Here is a 27,786-nt window from a genome sequence, read left to right as displayed (position 1 = left end):
GAGAGACAAGTCCCTCTCAACTACTAGGACTGAATAACCAACAGGAAGATGATTAAGTAGAAGATAGGAAAAGGAAATATAAGATGGCTACACAAAAAGAGAAGTAGGGATGAATGCGTGCTTCATGCTTAGTCACTCAGTCGTGTCTGACTCTTGGTGACCCTATGGATTGTTGCCCACTAGGCTGCAGATGGTGACTGCAGCCATGAAATTAAAAGACGCTTACTCCTTGGAAGAAAAGTTATGACCAACTTAGATAGCATGTTGAAAAGCAGAGACATTTGCCAACAAAGGTCCGTCTAGTCAAGGCTATGGTTTTCCAGTGGTCATGTATGGATGTGAGAGTTGGACAGTGAAGAAAGCTGAGCACCGAAGAATTGATGCTTCTGAACTGTGGTATTGGAGAAGACTCCTGAGAGTCCCTTGGACTGCAAGGAGATCCAACCAGTCCATTCTAAAGGAGATCAGCCCTGGGATTTCTTTGGAAGGAATGATGCTCAAGCTGAAACTCCAGTACTCTGGCCACCTCATGGGAAGAATTGACTCATTGGAAAAGACTGATCCTGAGAGGGACTAGGGGCAGGAGGAAAAGGGGACAACAGAGGATGAGATGGCTGGATGGCATCACCAACTCAATGGACGTGAGTTTGCGTGAACTCCGGGAGTTGGCGATGGATAGGGAGGCCTGGTGTGCTGCGATTCATGAGGCCGCAGAGTCGGACACGACTGAGCGACTGAACTGAACTGAACTGAGGCTCCTCTGTCTATGGAATTTTCCAGGCAAGAACACTGGAGAGGGTTGTCATTTCCTCCTCCAGGGGATCTTCCCCACCCAGGGATGAGTACATGTGTCAATTACCTCCTTCAGAAAGAGCATTGTGAAACCACACAGTAGATGGGGAGAGGGATCGGATCAGGTTGGCTGATAACAGTGAAACCCTAGGTAAGTGGGCTTTTTCCAAGACTTTAAAGCTGATTCCAGGCAAAGAGCCTAGCACCATGAATAAACCATAGTTATGTTTATTCATCCCCACTTGAGAATAGGCCTTTACTATAAATATACAATTGCACATATCACAATATTTGTAAAAGGAACAAACACAAAATCAAGCCTGACTTATTTAAGCACATCAACATAGAAAGCACCACACTGGTTGTTAAAGTTATTCAGGTGAGGGCATATTAAAATTCTGCCCATCACAAGACACCTGCCAGGTTTGTCTTTTAACATGGACAGGTCTAGATAACTGAAAGCTGAACTAATTTTAAATGTCCTTTAACATAACCTCAGTCTTAATCCACCCGTCCCTCCCCAACAAAACGCCTCAATTAGAAAACTGGTTTGGCTAGTTTCATCCTTCACATACTGTTCATTGAATTACAAACGAAAAGTAAAACGGAGGCTGAATCCAAATACCCAACCCCTGGAGTAAATTACTCATCGGCAGTACGGTTACTTGCACTCCTTCCACGCCTTAACAGAAAAAAGTTACTTTTCTCTGAGTCTCTGAAGAGTACTTATACTAGGTGTCTAGCACTGTGTTATATGAGATATTCTCACCCCATCCCACCCCCAACCCCCGTATTCTAACGTTCTTGGAGGCTGAAATTTATCTAGGGGCGGAAGTCTAGCACAGAAAAAAGCTGGGAGAGTACAAAATATATGGTGACCTGGTCTAATTTACCAGTGATGAGAAAGTTAAAAGTGTAAAGGGGGCGAGGTCTGAGTGGGTAGAGCCCTTTCTCTGCATACCGACAGGATCGTCACTGAGACACATCTCTTAGTGACGCTCTACTTTTTGTTTTTCGCTGTCATGTTTAATTGAAAACACGTTACTGAGCTGCTCACGACGCCGACAAGCCTGGTACCTCGCGCACAGGGGAACCCAGGGAAAAGCCGGACAGGGTCTCGGCCCTGTCCCCACCAAGGCAGGGTCAACGACAGGAGCTCCTAGGGTCGGTCGGTGACGGGTCCACCTGGCTCGGTACTTCCTGCTCCCTTGGACCCCAGCCCCGCCGCCTCCACTATCTCGAAGGAGGTCTCACCTGCTCGCCCCGGTGATCAAAACCACTTTCCGCATGCTTGCACACCCTGTGACCACGCGCCCCAAAGCAGGGACCCAGCAAGGTTTCCCACGGTTATTTAGACCCATATCCCCGCCTCGGCCACGCCCCCGGGCCGTCAATCGGGGCCCCGCCTCCCTTTTTCGTCATGGATTTCGCGCTGGGAGGCTCTTCCGTCGCGGCCTCCCAGCCGCTCGCAGCGCAGGAGCCCGGATGGAGTGAGATAGGCCGAGGGGCGGGGCCGCGTTGTCGCACGAGGCCCGAGCCAATCCGAGCTGTCCCTGCTCCTGGGCCTCGGAAGGTGTCCCGCCCCGCGTCCGCCCCGCGTCCGCCCCGCTGACGTGAGGCTTCTGTCGTGGTTGGGGCGTTCTCCTAGCGGTGCGCTCGGGTAGGGGAGTCACGGCTCAAGCAGGGTGAATGCCCTGGCGCCTCTGATTAGCACTTCATGGCAGGAAGACCTCAGGATATTTTCACCAGAGCTCCGTATTTTAGAGGAGAGGTTTGAGGCTAGGAAGTGAAGTTTAGAGATGATCATTACTTAGTTTTCCATCCAGGCACTGTGCCAATTAACACCCAACCTTCTGGTTCCAAAACTCCTCTTCCTCTAAAAAATCATCTTCGTGAAAATGAACACTGATTTTACTAAGAACTTTACGGAGAATCATGCATGAATTGCCAATTTTCAAAACTTGGAATATGGTGTAGAGTAAGAGAAGCTTAGAATTCCATAGGACGTAATGGGTCCTGTATTGTAACCTCCTATTTCAGTGTGTCTCAAATTCTTTGTGGTAAAGGACCCACTTTGTTTTTCCAAGCCACCCCAGATGGGTACTTCTGGAATAATCAATAAAAATAAATTGCTAGAAAAATTAAATAAAAAGCAAGAAGCATACAAGCCCCAATTTTTTTTTTAATTAAATTCAACAGATGTAAGTACTCTGCCAAATTGCCATAAAAGTTTCTGATGCTTACTTTAGGTTTCTGGATTTATTGTGGGCTAGTCACAATGTGACCATCACCAGTCTGGGTCCACAGTAAGGAATTCTGCACATCTTGTATCAAACTTTGTGGAAGGTTCTTCATAACCACTTTCAAAGTTTTAATTATTTATAAACAGCAATGATCTCTGAAAGATAGAGACTGAGGTCATTTTCACTGGCTTTTGAGTAACCTGGATGTTTTGATTAATTTTATATCAGTTTAGTATTAGATAAATCTTATACCAATAAAATTAGATTGAAAGAATAAACGTGATTATTAAAGATTTAATTCCTGTATCGTCTATATATATATATATTTTTTTGAGTGACGCTCAGCTTCTACCCATAACCCACTTACAACTATTATAAAGAAACCATGATTTAACAATATTTTCTGAAAGTTCTGCAGTAAAATTAACTCTTATGTTGGGCTGCACCCCTACAGTCTTGCAACCCTTGTAGCTGCCCAGTTGCTAGACCAAAGAAAGAATTCAGAGGCAGCAAAAGAGACATCAATGATTTATTACATCTCACATATCAGAGGCACTGTCCTGGAGTGAGGCCCCACTGTGCATGGTCAACAGGAGGCAGGACAAGGCAGCAGTATTCACTGCACAGTGGAGGAGAAGGCTGTCGGTAACAGGGGACTTGACATCCAAAGGACTCCTTGATGGTCAGGGAGACTGCTGAAACGTCTTCCCACAGTTCTTTGAGTTAGCAACCTGTGCAAGGGCCACTGTTTCTTGTTGGTGATCAAACATGTTGGCGTCATTCTGGCCCTCAGTCTTATAGTAATTGTTAGCTAGGGTCGGGGTTGATCATAACCAATTAAACTTTCAGCTCAGGAGATGGAGGCCACCATGGGCATATAGTAAGGATGAGGCAGGGCCAGGTAGGGCAGCGATGTACAGAGACCAAGAGAGCAGCAATTTTATAGGGCCTGACAGTACACCCCAATCTTTAGAATCTAGACCCAAAGCCTCCTTTTAGAGGGTCCAGAGTTCAGAGTTCCCTGGAGGAGGGCATGACAACCCATTCCAGTATTCTTGCCTAGATAATCCCATGGACAGAGGAGCCTGGCGGGCTACAGACTATGGGGTTGCAAAGAGTCAGACACGACTGAAGCAACTTAGAATGAAAGCCCATAGAGCTCCGAAGTGACGTGTGAAATAAATAAGAGAGGGGACATTGAGTTGTATGGCTATCCTGTGAAAAACTCATTCTTACCAATAAGGGGAGGGCCCAGACTCAGGATTTAGTATCATCACAGTTTTAGGATGACCACCAGTGTAGGACTGACTGTGAGTTAAGTGAAGGCCTGAAGACTTCGGAGCAAGACCAGCAGTCTCTCCTTCCATCATTATGTCCATCCAAGCCAAGTGAGGAAACCTTGGTCTTCTCCAAATAAAGTTTCTGCTTTCAAGGTTCTGCAGCCTCTGAAAGAGGCTGAACAGCTAGATGTGCCAGAGAGACCAGGAGTATAAGACTCTGTTGATGACAGATACTTAATTTTGTATTTTAAAGATATTCCATCACATGTCGGATGCTGCTCCATAACAGTCATAATTGTTTTAATAAATCTTTTTTAAAAAATTTATTCGCCTGCACTAGGTTTAGCTCTGGCATGTGGGATCTAGTTCCCTATCCAAGGATCAAACCCAGGCCACCTTCATTGGGAGCGCAGTCTTAGCCATTGGACCACCAGAGAAGTCCTTATGGTTTTGCTTATAGGTGAATACGTGTGACTTTTATCACCGCAAGCTAATCATCTTGAGTTTATATTGTTCATGGGCTGTTTTCCTAGAGATGCCAGAAGAAAACATGCTACCCAGCGATCGCATTTATCCCTAACACACCTTGGCCCCATGATCAGCATAGTAAATGTAGCCATTACCTTTGGCGGTTTATTCATTTCTTCATATAATAAATTTGCATTTACACTAAACTCTGAAACTGATCTCTGGTTTCTTGTATTGTGCCTGAAATTGTCCTTAGGTAGACAAAAATAAATAAAGATATCTTTAGCCTCCACAATAGAGCTTGGGTCCTTACAGGCCTCTCTAGAACTAACTTGCCTATGGTTTGCAACAGGGGCAAAAAAATACAGCTGCCAATGGGACCTTACTTGTAGATACCTTTCGTCTGTCTTTTCTTCAAATCACTGTACATCCAGTGTGGCCAAGAACTACTCTGAGAGTGGCATTTTACCAATGGCATTAGATAGCAAAAGGTCACATGCTGCCTGTACATAATAAGTTATTGTTCTGTAGGACTCATGGACCAGAAGATATTATGTGTGTGCCTTTCTTTTTCAAATACAAAATGAATATAAAATTATAAATGGAGATAAATCAGTTGTCTAGTACTGATTTTACTAGTTTTTAATCAGCAGTTAAAAAAATGCACCAGGACTTCCCTGGTGGCTCAGAGGGTAAAGCATCTGCCTGCAATGCAGGAGACCTGGATTCGACCCCTGGGTTGGGAAGATCCCCTGGAGAAGGAAGTGGCAACCCACTCCAGTATTCTTGCCTGGAGAATCCCACGGACAGAGAAGCCTGGTAGTCTACAGTCCATGGGATTGCAAAGAGTCAGACACGACTGAGCGACTTCACTCACTCAAAAAAATGCAGGGCCTTTTAAATTGTTAGATAAAATATTAAAGAGCAGATATAATCTCTGTTTTTATTTTTTTTAATTTTTTAATATATATTTATTTATTTTAATTGAAGGCTAGTTACAATATTGTATTGGTTTTGCCATACATTGACAGGAATCCGCCACAGGTGTACATGTGTTCCCCATTCTGAACCCCCCTCCCACCTCCTTCCCCATCCCATCCTTCTGGGTCATCCCAGTGCACCAGCCCAAGCATCCTGAATCATGCATCGGACCTGGACTGGCGATTCATTTCACATATGATAATAAACATGTTTCAATGCCATTCTCCCAAATCATCCCACCCTCTCCCTCTCCCACAGAGTCCAAAAGACTGTTCTATACATCTGTGTCTCTTTTGCTGTCTCACATACAGGGTTATTGTCACCATCTTTCTAAATTCCGTATATATGTGTTATTATACTGTATTGGTGTTTTTCTTTCTGGCTTACTTCACTCTATGATCAGCTCCAGTTTCATCCACCTTATTAGAACTGATTCAAATGTATTCTTTTTAATGGCTGAGTAATACTCCATTGTGTATATGTACCACAGCTTTCTTATCCATTCATCTGCTGATGGACACCTAGGTTGTTTCCATGTCCTGGCTAAAACAGTGCTGTGGTACTGTTGGGGTGCTGTGGATCATTGGGGTACACGTGTCTCTTTCAATTCTGGTTTCCTCGGTGTGTATGCCCAGCAGTGGGATTGCTGGGTCATAAGTCAGTTCTATTTCCATTTTTTTAAGGAATCTCCACACTGTTCTCCATAGTGGCTGTACTAGTTTGCATTCCCATCAACAGTGTAAGAGGGTTCCCTTTTCTCCACACCCTCTCCAGCATTTATTGTTTGTAGACTTTGGGATAGCAGCCATTCTGACTGGTGTGAAATGGTACCTCATTGTGGTTTTGATTTGCATTTCTCTGATAATGAGTGATGTTGAGCATCTTTTCATGTGTTTGTTAGCCATCTGTATGTCTTCTTTGGAGAAATGTCTGTTTAGTTCCTTGGCCCATTTTTTGATTGGGTCATTTATTTTTCTGGAATTGAGCTGCAGGAGTTGCTTGTATATTTTTGAGATTAGTTGTTTGTCAGTTGCTTCATTTGCTATTATTTTCTCCCATTCTGAAGGCTGTCTTTTCACCTTGCTTATAGTTTCCTTTGTTGTGCAGAAGCTTTTGATTTTAATTAGGTCCCATTTGTTTATTTTTGCTTTTATTTCCAGTATTCTGGGAGGTGGGTCATGGAGGATCCTGCTGTGATTTATGTCGGAGAGTGTTTTGCCTATGTTCTCCTCTAGGAGTTTTATAGTTTCTGGTCTTATCTTTAGATCTTTAATCCATTTTGAGTTTATTTTTGTGTATGGTGTCAGCAAGTGATCTAGTTTCATTCTTTTACAAGTGGTTGACCAGTTTTCCAGGCACCACTTGTTAAAGAGATTGTCTTTAATCCATTGTATATTTTTGCCTCCTTTGTCAAAGATGAGGTGTCCATAGGTGTGTGGATTTATCTCTGGGCTTTCTATTTTGTTCCACTGATCTATATGTCTGTCTTTGTGCCAGTACCATACTGTCTTGATGACTGTGGCTTTGTAGTAGAGCCTGAAGTCAGTCAGGTTGATTCCTCCAGTTCCATTCTTCTTTCTCAAGATTGCTTTGACTATTCGAGGTTTTTGTATTTTCATACAAATCGTGAAATTATTTGTTCTAGCTCTGTGAAAAATAACGTTGGTAGTTTGATAGGGATTGCATTGAATCTATAGATTACTTTGGGTAGCATACTCTTTTCACTATATTGATTCTCCACCAGAAAATTACTAGAGCTAATCAATGAATATAGTAAATTTGCAGGATATAAAATCAATACACAGAAATTCCTTGCATTCCTATTCACTAATAATGAGAAAATAGAAAGAGAAATTAAGGAAACAATTCTATTCACCATTGCAATGAAAAGAATAAAATACTTAGTAATATATTTACCTAATTTCTGTCTTTAATAATAAATTATATATTCAGATATATGTATAATATATGAAAATTAAAGTGTTAATTGCTCAGTCATGTCCAGTCTTTGCAACCCCACAGACTGTAGCCTGCCAGGCTCCTCTGTCCATTTGATTCTCCAGGTAAGAGTACTGGAGTGGGTAGCCATTCCCTACTCTTCTCCAGGTGATCTTCCTGACCCAGGAACTGAACCTGGGTCTCCTGCATTGCAGGCAGATTCTTCTTTACTGTCTGAGCCATATATATATAGATATATAGATATATATATATATAATGTATATATATATAATGTATATATATATAATGTATATATAATGGCTTATCACCTGTGAATCCAAATGTATCACTTATACCTACCTTTAAACTTCGGGAATAGCTGTTGAGAATAAAATTGTACCTCTTTGAGCATCTCTGCTATTCCTGCTTATTGTTTATCTCCTCCACTTCCAACCCTACTGCCATTACATATTTATGTGAACTCCTGATCTTTAATTGTGAAACCAAACCAGAAACTCTGGGGGAAAAGAGTATGTTTTCAGGAGTCCTCTGGTTATTCTCTGGGGGGTTATATCCTTTTGCTTATATATTGTGGCCATCACTGAAAAAGATAAGTTAATATTACTCAGAATTTTAAAAATATAAATGTATTCTTCAGGGACCAGATAAGATATATGTTGTTTTGGGTGGCTCCATCCTATTCTCTGTTATGAAGACTGAGTCTGCATGCTGGTTAATCATAGTTTTTTGTAGCTCTTTGTATGTGTGGGTAGTCTTGAGACAGACCATATTTGGATTTAGAAGGGATTTCTGTATATTAAACAAGACAACTTTGTAGCCAGAACAGTAAAGGATACCCAATTTTGGATTAGGTTCTCTAGAACTGGACTAATCTAACAACATACACCAATCTATAGTAGGTTTGGATATGCCAGGGGCCAAGATGCTTTTCTTTCAATAAACAGTCAATTAATATATCAGAAGCCTATGTAAATAACCCTCTGTTGCATTTCCTTCAACAAACAAGGCATCCACACCACATATATCCCTCAGCTCTGTCCTCATGCCCCATCACTTCTCCAAAAAGGGTGTAAGGGTATAGGGAGTAATGGTAATGAAGCCCAGAACCAGTGCTATTTTCACAGAAAAAAGGATCCATCAGTAGCATATTTCTTTAATCATTGTTATTTACAATTTATCACCTGACAGACTTACAGAGAATAAATAAAGACAATATACAGTTGGTATCTCATTTCTTTTTCTAATACAGAGAACTTTTATGCATACTATTTTGGAATGACTATGACAGTTTTAAGCAGAAATAAAATCAATTTGCTATTGTTACCCCTTGACAAGACACATCAACCTCCAAAGCTTGAAGAATAAAGCCCAGATGTTTCCTCCTCATAGGGAGAGTGCACCACATTGCTTTAGAAATCAGTCCTCAGAAAAATTTACCAGGCAATGGGGTGGAAGACTAGGATATCATGAATCATAAAGGACATAAAATGAATAGGCTAGATTACAAACCCTTGGTGCATTAGTAGTAATCTGATCAACTTTAACTTCTTTCCAAGCCTCTTTTCAAGAAACAGTTTTTCAACAAAAGTAATTACCTTATCCCTTTATGCTTTCCCTTGAGTCTCTTTGCAAATTCTTCCTTTACATGCAATTGTGAACGTGGGTAAGCATGAGCTAGCCTGGGACTCCCATCTTTCACCTTTGGAGGCCCAAGAAGTTGTTGACAAGGTGTTTGCAGGAGAAACTAAAAATCTTGTTTCGAAAGAGCTGGGTTTGGGGCCAGGATCTCTCCCTGCTCTTGATGGGGTACCATGCAGAGAAGAACCTTGCATTTCTGTCTAAATACCTCAAAGAATAAGACATTTACATAGATCAATTTCAACATAGAAATGGAGGACATAAAAGTTTGGGCACATTTTCCTCTTTCTTATTTGAAAATAAACCCTCTACATTACAGCAAAGTAGTTCTACCTAAATTCACCCTAGTTATGTCAGTTGACAAGTTTCTGCTTCTACCTTTTATTCATTCAAAAAAAAAATTCAGCAAATATTTATGGTGTGCTCACTATGTGTTAGGAACTTTATAGGATGTGGGGCATGCAGAGGTTAACTCAGATATAATCTCGTGATCCTTAAACAGGGCAGCTTAAAAATGCCATCACAGAACTCAAAACTGTAATCCACAAAACTAAAGCTTCAACTCTTCTATCTTTCTGAACCTCTGGGCCAGGTTGCTACTGTATCTGTACTTAATTTAGTCCAATGTGGTTGTTATTCCATTTAAGAATAGACATTTAAGTAAATGAAACTTCTCTAATATTCTGAGAATAGTGTTTTACTACACAATAAGAGTCTCCACCATTGTACTTATTCCTTCCAAAAGCTCTTCCTGGTGCCAAGAATGAAGTGCCACCTAGTTTTTAATCAAAATACTGATTTATTCTAAAGTCCTCTCCTTGCCACCATATAAGCCCTACTCGAAGGAACTGCAGAAACCATCTATAATTTCCTTCTATACCTAGCTAGTGAGCTATGGGTCTTACTCTTCTTTGTGTTATCTGATTTTTCTAAGCTGTTTTTGGATTGTTTCAGGTGCCAAACTGACACAGCCGAACTAGTCAGAAAATATGGATACAGTCTAGGCAGGATATTATTTATTGATAAAGGAACAGATTAATTTGTTATATCCTATTAAGGATTTGACAGAATTGTATCCCAATAATGTCTTTCCTGATGCAGCCAAGCAAGACCAGGTTACAAATCAGCAAGGGTTAAAAGTATCCAGAAATGAAATGTATAGATATGAAGAACTGGTGAACTAGTTAACAGCATTGTACCAATGTCAATTTTCTGGTGTTGAAACTGGACTATGATTACATAAGATGTTATCAATGGGAAATCCTGGTATTAGGTAAAGGCCACTCTGAACTATTTTCACAACTTCTTGTGAGTCTTAAAGTATTTCAATATAACAGTTGGAGAGAAAAAAAAAAAGATACATCAACTAAATAATTACCCTCCATATTTTTGCTACCAAGTAATGCAGTTAACTGCAGCAGAGAATTCAAAATGCCAGAAATCTAAAAACCTTTAACCATTCCAGTCTCTTTTTATCTCAATTTAGCATTCTAAGACATTTACCAAGTGGAAAAGACATTCATCTGTTTCTACAAAAATGTTAAATTTTAATTCAGAAGGAAATTCAGCCTAGATTTGGATCTATATCTTTCAGAAACCTATCATAAGCTCTGCCAGATATCAGAGGTCTCACTGAAAAGAGCAAGATGGAAAATCCCAGGTCTACAAACTCAGTTTAGGATCAAAGACTTAACAGCTCTGTATTGGGAGTAATCTAAGCCTTAAAACTGTGATTTTCTCCATTTATTTTTGTGCTTTGGACAAAACAGATGTTATTCTGTTTTACACTATTTCCTTGGAACATCTTCATCTTTTCCTTTCTTCTATTCTCCTTTACTTGAAACAAATGGCTTAGCCCCACATCGTGGCTTTCTTGTGGGATGCCTGGATGGGACTAGAAAAATACATGGTTCCAACATGGCATGTACCTCTTGGTGCAGATATCAAACAAGATTTCATCTAGTTTGACCTAAACCTGTTGTCCCAGTGTTTCCCTGTGTCCTCTCTGGGCACAAGAGTGATGAGCATTATCTAAAGTGGATTTCAGTGACAGGAACAAAGAGGGGAAGACAGAGCCTCGTGAGCTAACATGAATTCCCCGGCTCCTCTCTTGGTCTTCATTTCCAAAGCAGCACTTGGAAAGCCAAGTCCAGCTCAGACAGAGTTGATCTCTTTTCACCACCATGAATCCCTGGCACTGGAGGTGGTCTAGAACACTCATGTTCAAACTGCCTCCCTCTCCTACATCCCATGAGATGAAAGGTCATTCCCTGGTGGTTGCTTATGTGTTTTTATATTCCTGACGGGTTTATCTTTTCTTAAAGCTCTGAAAAGCTCCCTTCCATGTCATACTCTGCACCTCACTTTTCATTTTTTAATGACTACTTTTAATAATCTCTATCATCCAGAATTTCCTCTCTCTCCATACACATTTATCTTTTATCTTCAAGACACTTACGTTTTCTGTTCTCTTCAGAGATTGGCTTTCATGCTTCAGAATGGATTCTCAGCAGCACCATCTGTGTCTGTCTTGCTGCCCTTACCTCCCCCATCCTTCTCTCTATCACCCTTTATTATGTAGCCTCCTTTCTAAACCCCACATGCCTCCCCGTCCAGTCACGTGCACGTTCATTGCTCTACATTCATACAGTGCCCTTTGTTATACAGTCTTGTACACTTGCAAGTGGTCTTTCCGGAGTATTAAAATTGCATTTCCCCTTGGGTGCCTCTTTAGACTCCAGATCTTTTCTTAGCACATATGTGTCTGGACAGCTCATCAAGATTTGGACCTAGCTATCACCACATTCACTAGCGAAAGTATAAATTTAAATCTACTACCCCAAACCACAATCTGGACATAAAACATTTCACATATATCATGAAAAAGATGACTTCTTAGAAAGGTAAAGCCCCACAGTTTCTCATCCCTTTTCCTACCTCCTTTTCTACATAATTCCTAGCTTCATTCTTCTATTCTTTAAAAGTTCTTCATTCTTCTTTAAAATTCCACCTACTTTTAAATTCTAGATACTATGCCAAAGCCCATGATTGTGTGGATCACAATAAACTGTGGAAAATTCTGAAAGAGATGGGAATACCAGACCACCTGACCTGCCTCTTGAGAAACCTATATGCAGGACAGGAAGCAACAGTTAAAAATGGACATGGAACAACAGACTGGTTCTAAATAGGAAAAGGAGGACGTCAAGGCTGTATATTGTCACCCTGCTTATTTAACTTCTATGGAGAGTACATCATGAGAAACACTGGACTGGAAGAAGCACAAGCTGGAATCAAGATTGCCGGGAGAAATATCAGTAACCTCAGATATGCAGATAACACCACCCTTATGGCAGAAAGTGGAAGAACTGAAAAGCCTCTTGATGAAAGTGAAAGAGGAGAGTGAAAAAGTTGGCTTAAAGCTCAACATTCAGAAAATGAAGATCATGGCATCTGGTCCCATCACTTCATGGGAAATACATAGGGAGACAGTGTCAGACTTTATTTCTTTGGGCTCCAAAATCACTGCAGATGGTGACTGCAACCATGAAATTAAAATACGCTTACTCCTTGGAAGAAAAATTATAACCAACCTAGATAGCATATTTAAAGGCAGAGATCTTACTTTGCCAACAAAGGTCCATCTAGACAAGGCTATGGTTTTTCCTGTGGTCATGTATGGATGTGAGAGTCGGACTGTGAAGAAGGCTGAGTGCCGAAGAATTGATGCTTTTGAATTGTGGTGTTGGAGAAGACTCTTGAGAGTCCCTTGGACTGCAAGGAGATCCAACCAGTCCATTCTGAAGGAGACTAGCCCTGGGATTTCTTTGGAAGGAATGATGCTGAAGCTGAAACTCCAGTACTTTGGCCACCTCATGTGAAGAGTCGACTCATTGGAAAAGACTCTGTTGCTGGGAGGGATTGGGGGCAGGAGGAGAAGGGGACAGCAGAGGATGAGATGGCTGGATAGCATCACTGACTCAATGGACGTGAGTCTGAGTGAACTCCAGGAGTTGGTGATGGACAGGGAGGCCTGGCGTGCTGCAATTCATGGGGTTGCAAAGAGTCGGACATGACTGTGCGACTGAACTGACTGAACTGAACTGACGCCTGATAACTTTACCCTGATGGCTCTCTTAGGTTTGTACTGCTGAACTCAATGTGTATGACAAAGGAAGAAGTTAAAACTGTGTCTATAATACAAAAGTCTTAGTGCCAGAAGATGTAATGTTCCTCATCTCAGAAAAAGGTAACTGTACATTACATTACATATTTGCCAGTTGCTTGAAACAGATCACCTCTATGACTCAAGGCCAGGAAAATCTAGACATACTAAGTTAATTTTAAACTTTTTTTTTTTTATGGTATCATGCAATGCAGTGGCTTGAGGCAGAATTGTAAAAAGAAATAAGTTGAAAGATACTAGACAAAGGAAGGATAAATTACATTACATATTTCCTCTTGCCACATGGGAAGTCATGGCCTGGTCTGAATGCAGCCCTGCCAGATGCTCATGGATCAAGGAGAACAAGTTGCAGGCCCTGATTTCAAGTCCCTTTGATTCTATTGAAATGGAAAGACTAACCTTAATGCATCAACTTGACTGAGACATGTGGCACCCAGATTACACATTATTTCTGGGTGTTTTTCTATAACGGTGTTTCCAGATGAGATTAACATTTTCATTGGTGAGCTGAGTAAGGCAGATTGCCCTCTCTAGCATGGGTGGGCATCATCCACTCCAATGATGGCCTAAATAGAAGAAAAAAAGTAAGGGGGTATTTACCCTCCCTGCCTGACTACTTGAGCTCACACATCAGTCTTTAGCTCTCAACTGGGACTTAAACCTTTGACCTTCTGGTTCTCAGAAGTACATCAACACCAGCTTTGTGGAACTCCTCAGTCCCCATAATTATGTACCCAATTCCCCAATTCATTATAATAAATCTTATATATATATATAAAGTTTATATATATATAAACTTTATATATATATATAAAGTTCTGTTTCTCTGGGGAACTATGAATAATAAACGAAGTTATTACTGATCTTGAGAAGACAGAGTGTGTGGCAGGTCCCAAGTATAAAAGAACATGAGAACATGTCTGGCCCTGCAGATATCAAATGAGATAAAGTATGTAGAAACACATGATAAACTTTAAAGCACTGAGCCGGTGACAGGCATTCCTATTACTACTATTATCGTGACTTCTTTACATGATCTCTTTTGCTGACCACAATTATCAGAGCAGGAGATGACTGGACAACTGAGTCTGCAGCAATTGTAGATTCAATTATCCACTGAGGTCTGAATACATCAGAACTGGAAGAGACTTCAAGACCATCTCATTCCTGTTTCCTGTTTCCTACTGAATCTGAGGATCTGTGGAGTGTGAAAGCTCAGACTCTGTTCTGAGGGGACTTTTATTTAACAGTGTTATCAGTATCCATGGATTCTGAAGCCAGAGCCTCAAGCTTTCTTTTTCTGCTGGTCATACCGTCTCCAAGGCAAGAGTGTAAATCCCAAGCAGTAGCAGCAGATGACTCTTCCACACTCAACCTGCTCCTCTCAAGAACTCCTAGGGTTAAAAGGACATAAAACATCATCTCCCACAACCACTTATTATGTCAGAAACACTACCTCTTTCTTGCCTAGTCTTCAGCCTGTATCTCAACCTTTTCAGTGACAAAGGACTCCCCACCTCTCTAGGCAGCCCATTCATCCTTGTATATTCTGCCTCTGGCTGTATTTTCCCTAATAGGGAGTTAAAATCAATCTCCCTGTAATTTCCTTTCACCGATCCTCAGTCAACCCTTTGAAAACATTCAGAACATATCTATTCCCTATTGTATATGACCTTCAGATTTATGCCTGAGAAATTTAATCCCCAGCCCATAGGTTCCATAGAGTATTCATCCATTAAAAGAGCTGGAAGTTTTTGAGGAGATGAACCAAAGGGCCTACGATCAAGATAATAACAACAGTTTGTATTGACTCAAAATCAGGCTCTCACTAAAACACATACCTGAAAATGTCTGAACAAGGTAAGGGGAGGACCCTCCACAGAAATGAACGGCACACCGGTTACCTGTCCTCCACTGACCTCTTTTCCTGTGTCCATTCTCTGTTTAAGAATACTTCCATGCATGAGGCACATTTTTTTTTTTTTTTTGCAAATAACAATCCCTGTTCATAAAGCCTTGCAGTAAATATTCTTCCCTATGTACATACTCTGTATTTCCTATGCATATAGATCTCAACCCTCATCCCTGCCCAGGAATGAACAAAACCACCATTCCAGTAAGTTGAGTTTTTTCCAAGCATGTAACATTTTGCCAGGAGAGGAAAATGCAGAGTTTAGGTCATGTCTACAGGTCAAATTAGGAAATCAAACCATCAGTAACTAGTTACTGAATACCATTTCACCAGATTCTGCACACTTACCAAGTGTTTTCCCTACGCCTAGTCTCATGTTTCCTAAGACATTAGTATTCTTCAAGTTTTTCTTTCTGAAATCACTTTTTAAAAGATAACATGGAAAATACATTGTAGAATTTGCACATTCATAAACACGAGCATATTTATCCTTTATAAATTATCTAAATCATCTAGCCTTTGTTATCCAATACTTTAAGTACATCAAGTAAGAGTCTTTACTAGATTTTATCTGTCCTAGGCCTTTTTTTTTTTTTTTTTTTTTTTTTTTAGTTCTTTAACGTAAAAAAAAAAACTATATATGTGTCAGGGGTAGAGTCGGGGAGTGGAGTGGAGGGAGACAAGGGACAGAAAGAGAGAAAGACAAACAAGCCTCTGTCTCCCAGGTCCATTCAGTGTCCAGATGGAGTGGCTTAAGCGAGGGTGAGTCGTGGGGCTTGTGAGGAGGACCTGTTGCCAGGCTCTGACAGCATCACTCATCCGCCTGCTGAAGAAGCAGAAGGTGGATTTCCTGGAAAGAGGGCCGGTGCTTGGTGTCTCTTCTCCAGCAGCTGAGCATCAGCTTATACACAGAGTCAGGGCAAATGGCAGGCTGAGGGAGGTAAGTCTTTGGAAACAAAAAATGAACAAAAGAGGAGAATATTAGAAGAGTGTGGAGAAGAGGTCGCTGCGTCACAGTATGATTTGCCCACTCCCCACTTTCCTGGACTTGCTAACCGAAATGGGTGTGGTGTCTCTCCTTCTTCACGAGAATTTTACATCATATCAATCCCTCTCCATTCTCTTTGTCTGTTCCAGGTCTGCAGAGCAGAATTTCCTGATGGGCCATCCTGTGGTCCCTGCGCATGCATGCCTGCTAAGTTGCTTACCATCATGCAAAAGATGAAACTGAAGCAAGAAGACATCTTTGACTGGAAAGTGATTAGAACACCTAGTCCTCCAGTTATGGCCTATCCACAGTGAGCTTTATCTTGGTTGAGCCAATTATGGCAAGGGCGGAAAGCATGTTAGTTGCCTTGGCTCCTTGGCTAAGAATGGAATCTGAGCCACTAAGACACAGGATGTATCCTGTGTCTTAACCATAGCTTTCTCTGTGCTCGCCTTCTCTTGTACTGGCCGCAGGTGGGAAGATTGGATTTCTTCTTTACATTATTCAGCAACATTTGTACATTTAACCCCTCTACAGCCCTGCCCTGAATTCCGACCTAGATCTGTATTTGGCTCTACTCTCAAAGCAAGTTACTGTGTCCACCCAGCAAGACTGACTCCATGTCATCTTCTGCTTACCTGTCATTTCCTGACCTAAGTTTTTTAAAACTTTGTATACTGACATATTCCTGAACCAAACCTAAATGTCTCAAGCTTTTGGAATCACAGGTCCAACATCTGCTGCTGGTTAGTAATTACCCATTTCAATATTGCCTTCTCCCACACGTAGACCAGCCTGTATCGTGCATGGTAGGATCAGATGGTAGTTCCATCTTTAATTATTTGAAGAACCTCCATACTGTTTTCTTTAGTGGCTGCACCAATGTACATTCCCATCAGCAGTGCATGAGGCTTCCCTATTCTCTACGAGCTCACTAACATTTGTTGTTCCTTGTCTTTTTGATTATAGCCATTCTAAAGGTGCGAGGTGATATCTCATGATGGTTTTGATTTGCACTTCCCTGGCCTGCCAGGCTCCTTCCTCTGTCCATGGGATTCTCCACGCAGGAATACTGGAGTGGGCTGCCACGCCCTCCTCCAGGAGACCTCCCTGAGCCAGGGATCAGACCCACATCTCTTCTGTCTCCTGCATTGGCAGGCAGGTTCTGTGCCACCAGTGCCACCTGGGAAGCCCAGTAACTAGCAGTGTTGAACACCTTTCCATGTACCTGCTGGCCATCTGTTTGTTTGTCTTCTTTGGGAAAATGTTTAGTCAGATCTGTTCATTTAAAACTGGATGGTTGGGGGATTTTTGCTCTTGAGTTCAATGAGTTCTTTATGCATTTTGGATATTAACCCATATCAGATATATGATTTACAAATTTTTCTCCAATTTGGTAGTTTGCCTTTTCATTTTGATGGTTTCCTTTGTTATAAAGAAGATTTTTAGTTTGATGTAGTCCCGCATGTTTAAGGTCTTGGCTTTGGTTGTCAAACCCAGAAAATCATTGCTAAGACCAATGCCAAGGAGTTTTCCATCATCCATTCTTAATCAAAAGTAAAAAGACAAATACGTCTGGCTTCTATTTGAATATATAATGAGATCTGACAAACCTTAACTCAGTATGTTAGAAGTGACTATGGCTACAAAATAGCAAGTATTTAAAAGAAATATTATTACTATTATAAAAGACACAGGATAATAGACACTCTCGTATACTACTTGTGAAACTTAAAACTGTTAAGCCTTATCTAGGGTGTTCACTTAATAATTTTAGAAAAAAATATGTGTTTTGAGCTAACAGATGTCAATAAAATGAAATGATAAATAACTTATTTGCCTTTTTCAAAGTTGTATAAACTTGGCAAATAAAGTTATATTTCATAATAATTCTCATTATGTTGACAGTATTTTACTTTTCATAACATCAAATAAAATAAGCTTTTAAAACTGTATTTAATTTTTAATCATTTAATTTTATTTTGACCATGGGATTTCAAGAAAAGTGCTCTCTGAGAATTCTTTACAATTTGTAAAAACAAACTGAAAACAAAAATTGTCAAATACATTTTTAAATTACTGGAATTATTATTATAGATTTCCAAGCATTTTTAATTGACTATGAAAGATTTAAGATTTGTCTAAGCTATGAGCCCTAACGATAAGATTCTCTCTAGAATTTGTGTTACTGAAAAGTTTTCTCCTGCACTTTATCTGCTATATTCAACAAGCTGGTGACATTAACAATGCTGTTTGAATACAAATTAGATCACATGCATAGAGTCCATAAAAATCCATCTAGCAGCTGATAGTGATGCGTAACTATTGTGCTTACATTCTAATGTCAAACTTTCAAAATTTGAATATTTAAATTTTAACAATAAATTTAAAGTAATTAAAATTTGTAAACTTATAAAATATAGATTTAGTGAATTATGCTTAGTTTGTTCATATGTTGAATTAAGTAAACTTTTATCAATATTTTAAACCTATAGGTGAGAAGCTTACTCAGCATATGATGGTGATATTAGGCTTTGGTCTTGGCTTCACTCAAATATTTAATTTTATTATTCAACCATTTAGTAGTTGGTCAAAATATATTTGACTCTCTAGCATCATTTAGTAAAAGTGAACATGATGGACCCTTTTAATAAGCAGTTAAAAATAAAGAAGAAAAATTAAATCCCAGAGATTATTAGAATTTAAAACTTCCATTAAATGATAAAACAATATTTTCTTTGGAAATGAATAGCATAACATTTTATCAATTAATATGCAACTTGAAGGCGATGGCACCCCACTCCAGTACTCTTGCCTGGCAAATCCCATGGACAGAGGAGCCTGATAGGCTACAGTCAATGGGGTCGCGAAGAGTCAGACATGACAGCGTCTTCACTTTCACTTTTCACTTTCATCCATTGAAGAAGGAAATGGCAGCCCACTCCAGTGTTCTTGCCTGAAGAATCCCAGGGACGGGGGAGCCTGGTGGGCTGCTGTCTATGGGGTCACACAGAGTCAGACACGACTGAAGTGACTTAGCAGCAGCAGCAGCAGGATAACATTTGCTTAATTAATATGCAACTTTTTAGTACTAAGTAAAAAGCTACCTAATATCAAAAATACATATAATGCAAAGCAGACAGTGGACATAAAGTGTGGGGAGGGGAAGCATGCCTGTCTTGGCTGAATGTTTTGGTGGTTCAATTGTGCCTCATACAAATTGTTTTTTGCATGTGAGATTTCAGTCACTGAATAATAAAATCAGGGAAACTGAAAGGTTTAAAATATTCCTCCCTTTGCCTATAATTCTAGGATGTAAGCAAATCAGAGTCATTGTTATGATGAATAAAATTATACTTTCTAATTGAACACATTACCTTTAATTGGCCATGAGACATCTAATAGGTCACCCAGGTGGCCATGACGTGCCCCTAGTCCAGAAAAAAAAATTTTTCCTTTGGTGCACTCCTTATCTCACACACCCAGCAGTAAATCATCTTTTGCCAAGATGAGAAGGCAATTACCTCATAACCAAAATAGATAATCTAGATCCCCTGAGTGATCTTAAAGTTTAAAGCTCAACATTCAGAAAACTAAGATCATGGCATCTGGTCCCATCACTTCATGGGAAATAGATGGGGAAACAGTGGAGACAGTGTCAGACTTTATTTTGGGGGGCTCCAAAATCACTGCAGATGGTGAACTTAAAAGACGCTTACTGCTTGGAAGGAAAGTTATGACCAACCTAGATAGCATATTAAAAAGCAGAGACATTACTTTGCCAACAAAGGTCCATCTAGTCAAGGCATATGGATGTGAGAGTTGGACTGTGAAGAAAGCTGAGCACCAAAGAATTGATGCTTTTGAACTGCGGTGTTGGAGGAGACTCTTGAGAGTCCCTTGGACTGCAAGGAGATCCAAACAGTCCATTCTGAGGGAGATCAGCCCTGGGATTTCTTTGGAAGGAATGATGCTAAAGCTGAAACTCCAGTACTTTGGCCACCTCATGCGTAGAGCCGACTCATTGGAAAAGACCCTGATGCTGGGAGGGGTTGTGGGCAGGAGGAGAAGGGGACAACAGAAGATGAGATGGCTGGATGGCATCACTGACTCAATGGACGTGAGTTTGAGTGAACTCCGGGAGTTGGCGACGGACAGGGAGGCCTGGCGTGCTGCGATTCATGGGGTCGCAAAAAGTCAGACACGACTGAGTGACTGAGCTGAGCTGAGCTACCAAAATATCTACAGACTATCACAATAAAACTTTAGGACACCCCCTTCCCTATTTTTAACCTGCTTATTTCACAATCTCTAGTCATTCCCTTATCTTTTGCTTGCTTTTATCTGTTTAAGCACAGAGGATCCACTTTTAATTTTCTTCAAGAGCTTCTTCCCTCTCCTCAACTGTTATCATTTTCCTGTCTGAGATGCCACACTCCACGTCACTCTGGGGGCTCCGCGCTCCAGCCACCAGAAAGCTTTCAATCCCACATCTCACAGGAACTTTAGACACTGAGTTATCTGAAAGAATCTTGAATAACTAGAAATTGGAGGCCCTATCAGCTTAGAAGCTTATCTTTTCCTGAGTCCCAAGAGGCCACAACATCTGGGCCCAGAGGTGCCTTCCAGGAGCAGCAAAGCCAGGATGCACTTGATGGTCTGTGGGCATGTAAGCTGAGAAATATTTTTAAATAGTCCAAACCAAATTTTTAACAAGTGCTAATAACTCCCTTATTCACTTTTAGCTTATGTTTTTATTCTTATGTTCCTCAACCACCAAGACAAACTGTACAGTCTAGACCAGGAAACAGATCAAATATGAGAGACAGGATTTATTTCTTGGTATCTTTGACTTGGGCTTCCCTGGTGGCTCAGTTGGTTAAGAATCAACCTGCAATGCAGGAGACTCAGGTTCAATCCCTGGGTCAAGAAGGTCCCCTGGAGAAGTAAATGGCAACCCACCCAGTATTCTTGCCTGGAGAATCCCATGGATAGAGGAGCCTGACAGGCTACAGTCCATGGGGTTGCACAGAGTAGGACACAACTTAGCGACTAAACCACCACCATCTTTGAGTTATGCAGAAGCCTGATGGGACTCCCTCATGCTCCTCAATGACCAGTGGGTTGACCCATGGATAAAGTAGAGTGTATGGATGCCTAGAGAGGGCCTTAGTCTTTCACATCACCCAGATAATTAGTGACAAATGACTATCATCCAGGTAACCCATCTTCCAGCTCAGGCCTATCCTGTTAAATCAGAACTTTTCTTTCTCTCACCTTCGGGAGCACCCAAGGCCACATCTCTCCACCCCCAGAAGCTCTCACCTGCCTCCCTTGGTCTCGGAAGAACTCTCCAGTATTCTCAATGACCTGTTCATCTGACAGTTGGGAATAGGGCTGTTCCTGGCAAAAGGTGAATGTCTCCCACAGAGTCACCCCAAAGGCCCACACATCACTTGCTGTAGTGAATTTGCCCTGTTTAAGTAAGGAAAAGAAGAGAAAGTCAGAATAATCTGTGTACGACAAGAGCAGAGAGATTTTCATAAAATGGAGTTTTTCACTACGCAGGGCAAGGAATACTGGAACTGCCAAGATATGCACTGGAAATCTGAAAACGACAATAGGAAGTTGTTTCAATGCCAGCCTCCACCCATCTCTCACCCTCAGGATCTCTGCTGAGGTCTGCTTCTCTTGCAGATGAGATCCAAGGACTGAAGAGGATGTGGCCATAAGCTACCTGACTCTCCCGCTGAGAGTTAGAAGGTCAAACTCTAGGATCTAGGGCAGCCTTAGGTAAATGCCCACAGGAAAGGCAAAATAAGAACAGGAAGAGATCCAGATATCTCTGTGTTAAAGACAGAGGAATCCAGTGTGAATGCCTCGAGTAGTTCCTGTTCAATGATCATCACAGTCTTGAACGATAGACTGACAAGTGATCTCAGTGAGATTCAGATGCGGTCAACATCCATTAAATACTTGCACGTGTTCTATTCAATAATCACAGTGCTGAAGCAGATAATATTTATTCCTACTTTTTAGATCAGAAAAGAGAGACAACATAGGTTTACTAAAATCCCCTGGTTTATAAGACCATTAATAACAGAAAAACTGTGAGTTGGACCAAAACCCTCTGAATCTTGGTCTAATAATGTTTTATAATACCATGAAATACATTTAAAGGGAGCAAAGCTTAATAATCACATTAGAAAGGGGTAAAATACGTGATTTACCTATGTAGATGATAAAAATCTTTATAATGATTTATAAAATGGCATATCTTACAGCATCATTCATAATTATAGGAAATTGGAAAGTACCAAATTATTATGACATTAGATTACAGGATATATCTATAATAGAATATTATATAACCATCAAAATCATGTTTTTGAAGAATATTTACTGCCAATGAGAGAGAATTTTATGTGCATAGTATCACCCCAATATGTAAAATAATTTTATATACCTAATACATATATTCAGATAAATACATGTGTAGAAAAAATCCTCAAAGGGAATATACTAGAATATTAATATTAATAGCGGTTATCTTGGTGAGAGGAAAAAGACGACTATACAATTTTTATTTTAAAATTAACAAATCGTACAAGAATATGAACAAGAAACAAATAGATTAACAATAAATGAACAAAACTAGATTGCTTTCAGGCTTTTCTCTGGAATATTAAATGACAAAAGACAAAATTACATGTATTCAGCATTGTAGGAAGTAAAAGTTTAAAGTTTAATAATTCTATAAATCAGCTAAGTGGCATAAAACCAAGTGGCATAAATTGCCTCAAATATGCATGGTAAGAGAAGAGAAGCATTTGGGAAAAAAAAAATTATTCACTTGTGATTCAGAATACCAAGAGCTGAATAAAAATTATAAAAGCAAAGAATGAGGAACTTAAAAAGTAAATGATGATAATCATTGAAATAGAAACAAAATAATTAATTAGAAATATGGTTATGAAATTAATACAAAAAATATTTTATGCGGATAACAGTTCTTTAAATGACAAAATTTTAATACCCCAAATTAAGATCAATAATATCCGAAGGATAGAGATTTTTAAAAACTCATACTAAATCTCTTATCATTCCAGGTATATTTTTAACCTTTCTCTCCAAATTTTCTATAGTAAGCATTTACATTTTATCAGAAGAAATAGGCAAGTGTTAAAAAATAATGATTAGTACCAAAATAAGTCATCTCAGGTCAGAGAAAACATTCAAGTCTATTCCTCGTCTGTCCCCGGCTGTCTCTGGCGCACCTCTACACGCCCTGTGCACCTGCCTATGTGCTGGTTGCTAGGGCAGAGCTCAAAAACAGGAAACTCACCAGCAAGATGCTCTCCCAGGACATCCAGCGGATCGGGAGCACTGCCCGGCCCTGGATTCGGTAGTAGTCACCACTGTATAGGTTTCTGCTCATTCCAAAATCAGCTATCTTGATGGTATAGTTCTTACCCACTAAGCAGTTTCGTGTGGCCAGATCTCGATGAACAAAATTAAGTGAGGAAAGGTACTTCATACCAGATGCAATCTGGGTAGCCATAAACTTCAGGTTGGCATAACTGAGGAAATACAAAGGAAGAGAGAAAGTAGCCTCTGGAAACAAAAACCTGTGAAAGGTACATACTCTACAGTTGGTACCAACAAACTGGGGTTCTAACCTCAGCATCCCTTCTCTCTTCCTCCTTTATCTCTTTGCTTTTCCCCAAAGCACAGCTGCTCTGTTATTCCCTGCACACTAATTGGGAAAGACCTTGATGCTGGGAAAGATTGAGGGAAGGAGGAGAAGGGAGTGACAGAGGATGAGATGGCTGGATGGCATCACTGACTCAATGGACATAAGTCTGAGTAAACTCTGGGAGAGAGTGAAGAATAGGGAAGCCTGGCGTGCTGCAGTCTGTGGAGTTGCAAAGAGTCAGACACAACTTAGCAACTGAACAACAACATCCCCTACCATCCAAGAACAAGGATGAACTTTAAAGCTCACTGCTCCCCATCTCAGTCTCCTGAACCCAGAAAAGAGATGGAAGACTCAGCTTATTTACCTGACAGTGGGTACACTGGCAGAGGAAGAACTGGGTGGCTCGTGGCGGGAAAGAAACTGATTGAGATCTCCATTTTCCATGTACTCAGTGATCATGCAAAGAGGGTCCTCAGTGATGCACACAGCTAAGAGACGGATGATGTTTGGGTCCTTGAGCCGGGACATGATCTTTATCTCCTTGAGAAAATCATTCCTTTGAAGGACACAGACATAGATAAACCCAGAGGTTGCCAGAGTTAGAATCAAGAAGTGGGAAAAGACACAGCAAAGTCTAGTCCTGCCTATTATACTAGTCTTCTTTTCCTTTGGATAACCTTTGTGAGAACAGAGAAATTGCTTCCTGGAAACTGTCTCATTCTACTCATCCTGGAACATGATAAACCTTTATTGAACTGTAATTTGGGAGGCATATGGACCATGACATTCACATTTGCACCCTTACTATCCAACAAAAGCCCTACCACATAGAAATTGATTCAGTTCAGTTCAGTTCAGTCACTCAGTCGTGTCCAATTCTTTGCAACCCCATGAATCACAGCACGCCAGGCCTCCCTGCCCATCACCAACTCCTGGAGTTCACTCAAACTCATGTGATTAATATTTGCTAAATCAAATGTAGGTTACTAAAAACTAGTCTTAAAAATAAAACCTTCAACTGAAAATTATATCTTAAGTGCACTGGGGTCTTTCCCTTTTTTAAAAGCCATGGCGTCACTCTATAAACAAAGCTAAGGCACTTTTTTTTGAAAAACAACCATCCTCTGGTTTATCTGATAATTTTGTATTGTCCCATGCTGGCTTCTTTTAATGCAGAGTGTACCAGCAGACAATCACAACACACATTTAGTAACCTGTTCAAAACTGAGCGGTTTAAAGTTTATGGTGGTAATGCAGTCATTTCAAAAGAAGTACTCACTTGGCCAAAACTAATAGGTGTTAGAGTAGATGGTGATGACCACCCTTGAATCACAAAGTGGGCTACCTTCCCAGTAGCAATATTTGGGGGAGTGAAACCACTAGCCCACATTCTCAAAACTATTGGAACAGACATGTTGTATGTCTCCTAGGAGTTCTCTAGCAATCCTGGACTGGGAGTCATACCAGTCAATATAAAATCCTTAAAATCAATATGGTTTCAACACCTCTCCTCTTTCATTCCTCCTTCAACCTCAAAGCAAGGGGGTCCCTGGCTTGGGAGGGCACACAACCTAAGCCATCCATTGTTGCTTAATTGGAGTGGGCACAGATGGGACACCAAACCTCACCAAAAAACAGTGAGCAAGGAGGGAGGCTCAAGAGGGAGGGGATATATGTATAACTATGGCTTATTCACATTGCTGTACGGCACAAACCAACACAACATGGTGAAAAAAAAATGTTTTCAACGGGTAAAAGCTTTGTCACATGCCATAGTTGTTTTTCCTTTCTTCTTGCCACCTTCTCTAATCATGGGCTAATGTTTATATCAGGAATATTCTTTCTTTCAATGGGACCTGAGGTTATCACTTTTCATTCATATTAGTATCCTTAAGATCGAAATTCTCACAGTTAAAATTCCAAAACCACTACAGTTCTGTTCCCTTGACTTTCTTTCTTCTTCATACCACATCCTGCCAATTGCAAGACTTTTAATAAAACCCTATCACCATTCTTGAAATTTATGATAATTTGAGGTATAGCAATGTAAACTTTTTATGAATTTGAACATCAGTGAGACAAATCAAGCCAACACAAATGAAGAAATGCATATGTTACCCAGATGTGCAGATTTTCCTGAGACACATTCAGCTTTCAACCAGCATGCCTGTCTGGGTGAGGATTAACTCACCATTACTGTAATGGAAAGGCTGTCAAACAACGGAGTGTGGCTGGAAACTGCAATTTATGTAGTAAAGGATCCAAGAGATTATTAGCCAGTTTGGAAAACTGCTAAAGGACTGTGGATCCTTTTGCTTTGAGGTCCACGGGTACTTTTCCAAGAAGAGGTAGCTTCTCATTTTGGGGGTTGCTGGATATAGACGAAGAGGAGCATAAAAGAGAAAACAGGGGATGAGAAAGTAAATAGAGATTCAGTGCGAAAAATGAATGGCAGAAGCTTAGCAAGAAAGATGTGTGTGACTGTGGAAAGTTTGCAAGGGTAGGTAATGACATTCAGGAATGTCAGACTGTTGTGTAGGTTGGGAAGCACAGTGCTGTGCAAAGGAGGTTAGGAAGTAAATAGGTAGCAGATCTAACAGAAAATGTACATTTGTTTTAGAAGGAGATGAGAATGAAGATGAGGATTACTGACTCATCAGAAATATAAAATACAACAATGGATATATGAGGCAGCTCACAGACCTTCCCATCTCAAAAGAAACAAATTGCTCAGAAGTTTCCAAGAGTATCCCTGATCCTGAAGATGAAACAAATATAGGAAAATTCAAAATGTAGACCACAGACCTGGCATTCTTGTTGGCATCTGCTCGGAGCATTTTCACAGCCACCAGGACAGGCTGGTTGGCACTGACATCTAGGGCAAAATCTTTGTCTTTGAACTTTTCCATTCCCTCCACTTCACAGAGATGAACCTAGACAAAAGTCATCTAGTCTCAGCATCATCATTTCTCCTGAAGATGTCTCAGTACTCTTGCTGGGCATTTCCTGGAGATAAACTAACTCTTACAACTCAGGCAAAATAATCAAAAGACCAATAAGAAGCTATGTGTAGCATATCTTTGACTCAAATAATTGATTTTTTTTAAATGGTAAGCTAATGGGATATGTTACTGCTTTATAAAAAATATATATTGGTTGGAATATTAAATATGTGAATGAATTTATAACAGCATTTTATTACAGCTATAAAATACAGTATTATTTTATTATACTATAAAATGTCATCTTGTATAAATGCTTCAACTTTGATTCAAGGGAGTTTGGCTATAAGATCGCACAAAACATAAGGTATTTTATTCTCTAAGGTAATCCCTTAGGATGGAATTAGCATTATCGGGAACGCCTACGTGTCAGTAACAGTATAACAAGCCTGCGTTTTCAACTCAGGGGACAGGATGAGTGTACATAACACCACAAACGAATGCCATGGGCCCTTCTTCCTCCAACACCACCAAACCTACACAAGGTTAAAGCAGCCACCCATGCTGGAAACCAGTACCATACTCTTAGGAAACCAAGTTACATTTGGAGTTTAGATGGCGGTATTGAAGAACTTCTGTTGCCACTTAAATCATTGCTTTGAATTCTCGGAAGGCTCATGTGACTGTTGTAAGAGTGA

The 27,786-nt window shown here is 40.4% G+C and overlaps 2 protein-coding genes across 9 annotated transcripts in view; both read right to left on the bottom strand.

Moving 5' to 3' along the window:
• The window catches only part of HSD17B7 (hydroxysteroid 17-beta dehydrogenase 7), a 31,307-nt gene extending 28,952 nt beyond the window's left edge, over window positions 1–2,355 (bottom strand). Inside the window, exon 1 of one of the 2 annotated variants that reach the window (XR_001297362.2) lies at window positions 2,047–2,165. Coding sequence is in view for 1 of the 2 variants with exons in the window: in XM_005677120.3 (XP_005677177.3) it covers window positions 2,047–2,153 (107 nt within the window). In the remaining variant the exon portion in view is untranslated. Of the gene's footprint in view, window positions 1–2,046 lie in introns of both variants that reach the window. The other variant, XM_005677120.3, reaches the window with a different exon arrangement.
• DDR2 (discoidin domain receptor tyrosine kinase 2) overlaps window positions 13,375–27,786 on the bottom strand; it is a 169,499-nt gene continuing 155,087 nt past the window's right edge. For 6 of the 7 annotated variants that reach the window (XM_005677124.3, XM_005677122.3, XM_013975422.2 and 3 more), the window contains 5 exons: window positions 26,952–27,079; window positions 24,511–24,702; window positions 23,793–24,027; window positions 21,773–21,922; window positions 16,043–16,405 (listed from right to left, as the gene is read on the bottom strand). In XM_005677124.3, coding sequence (XP_005677181.1) covers window positions 16,271–16,405; window positions 21,773–21,922; window positions 23,793–24,027; window positions 24,511–24,702; window positions 26,952–27,079 — 840 coding nt within the window. In that variant the 3' untranslated portion in view covers window positions 16,043–16,270. Of the gene's footprint in view, window positions 14,942–16,042; window positions 16,406–21,772; window positions 21,923–23,792; window positions 24,028–24,510; window positions 24,703–26,951; window positions 27,080–27,786 lie in introns of those variants that run through there. The other variant, XM_005677121.3, reaches the window with a different exon arrangement.

This window comes from Capra hircus, chromosome 3 (genome assembly GCF_001704415.2).
Source record: "Capra hircus breed San Clemente chromosome 3, ASM170441v1, whole genome shotgun sequence".
NCBI classification, from domain to species: Eukaryota; Metazoa; Chordata; class Mammalia; order Artiodactyla; family Bovidae; genus Capra; species Capra hircus.
Note: the sequence above shows the minus strand (reverse complement) of the source record. Positions and strands in the feature narration are given on the sequence as shown.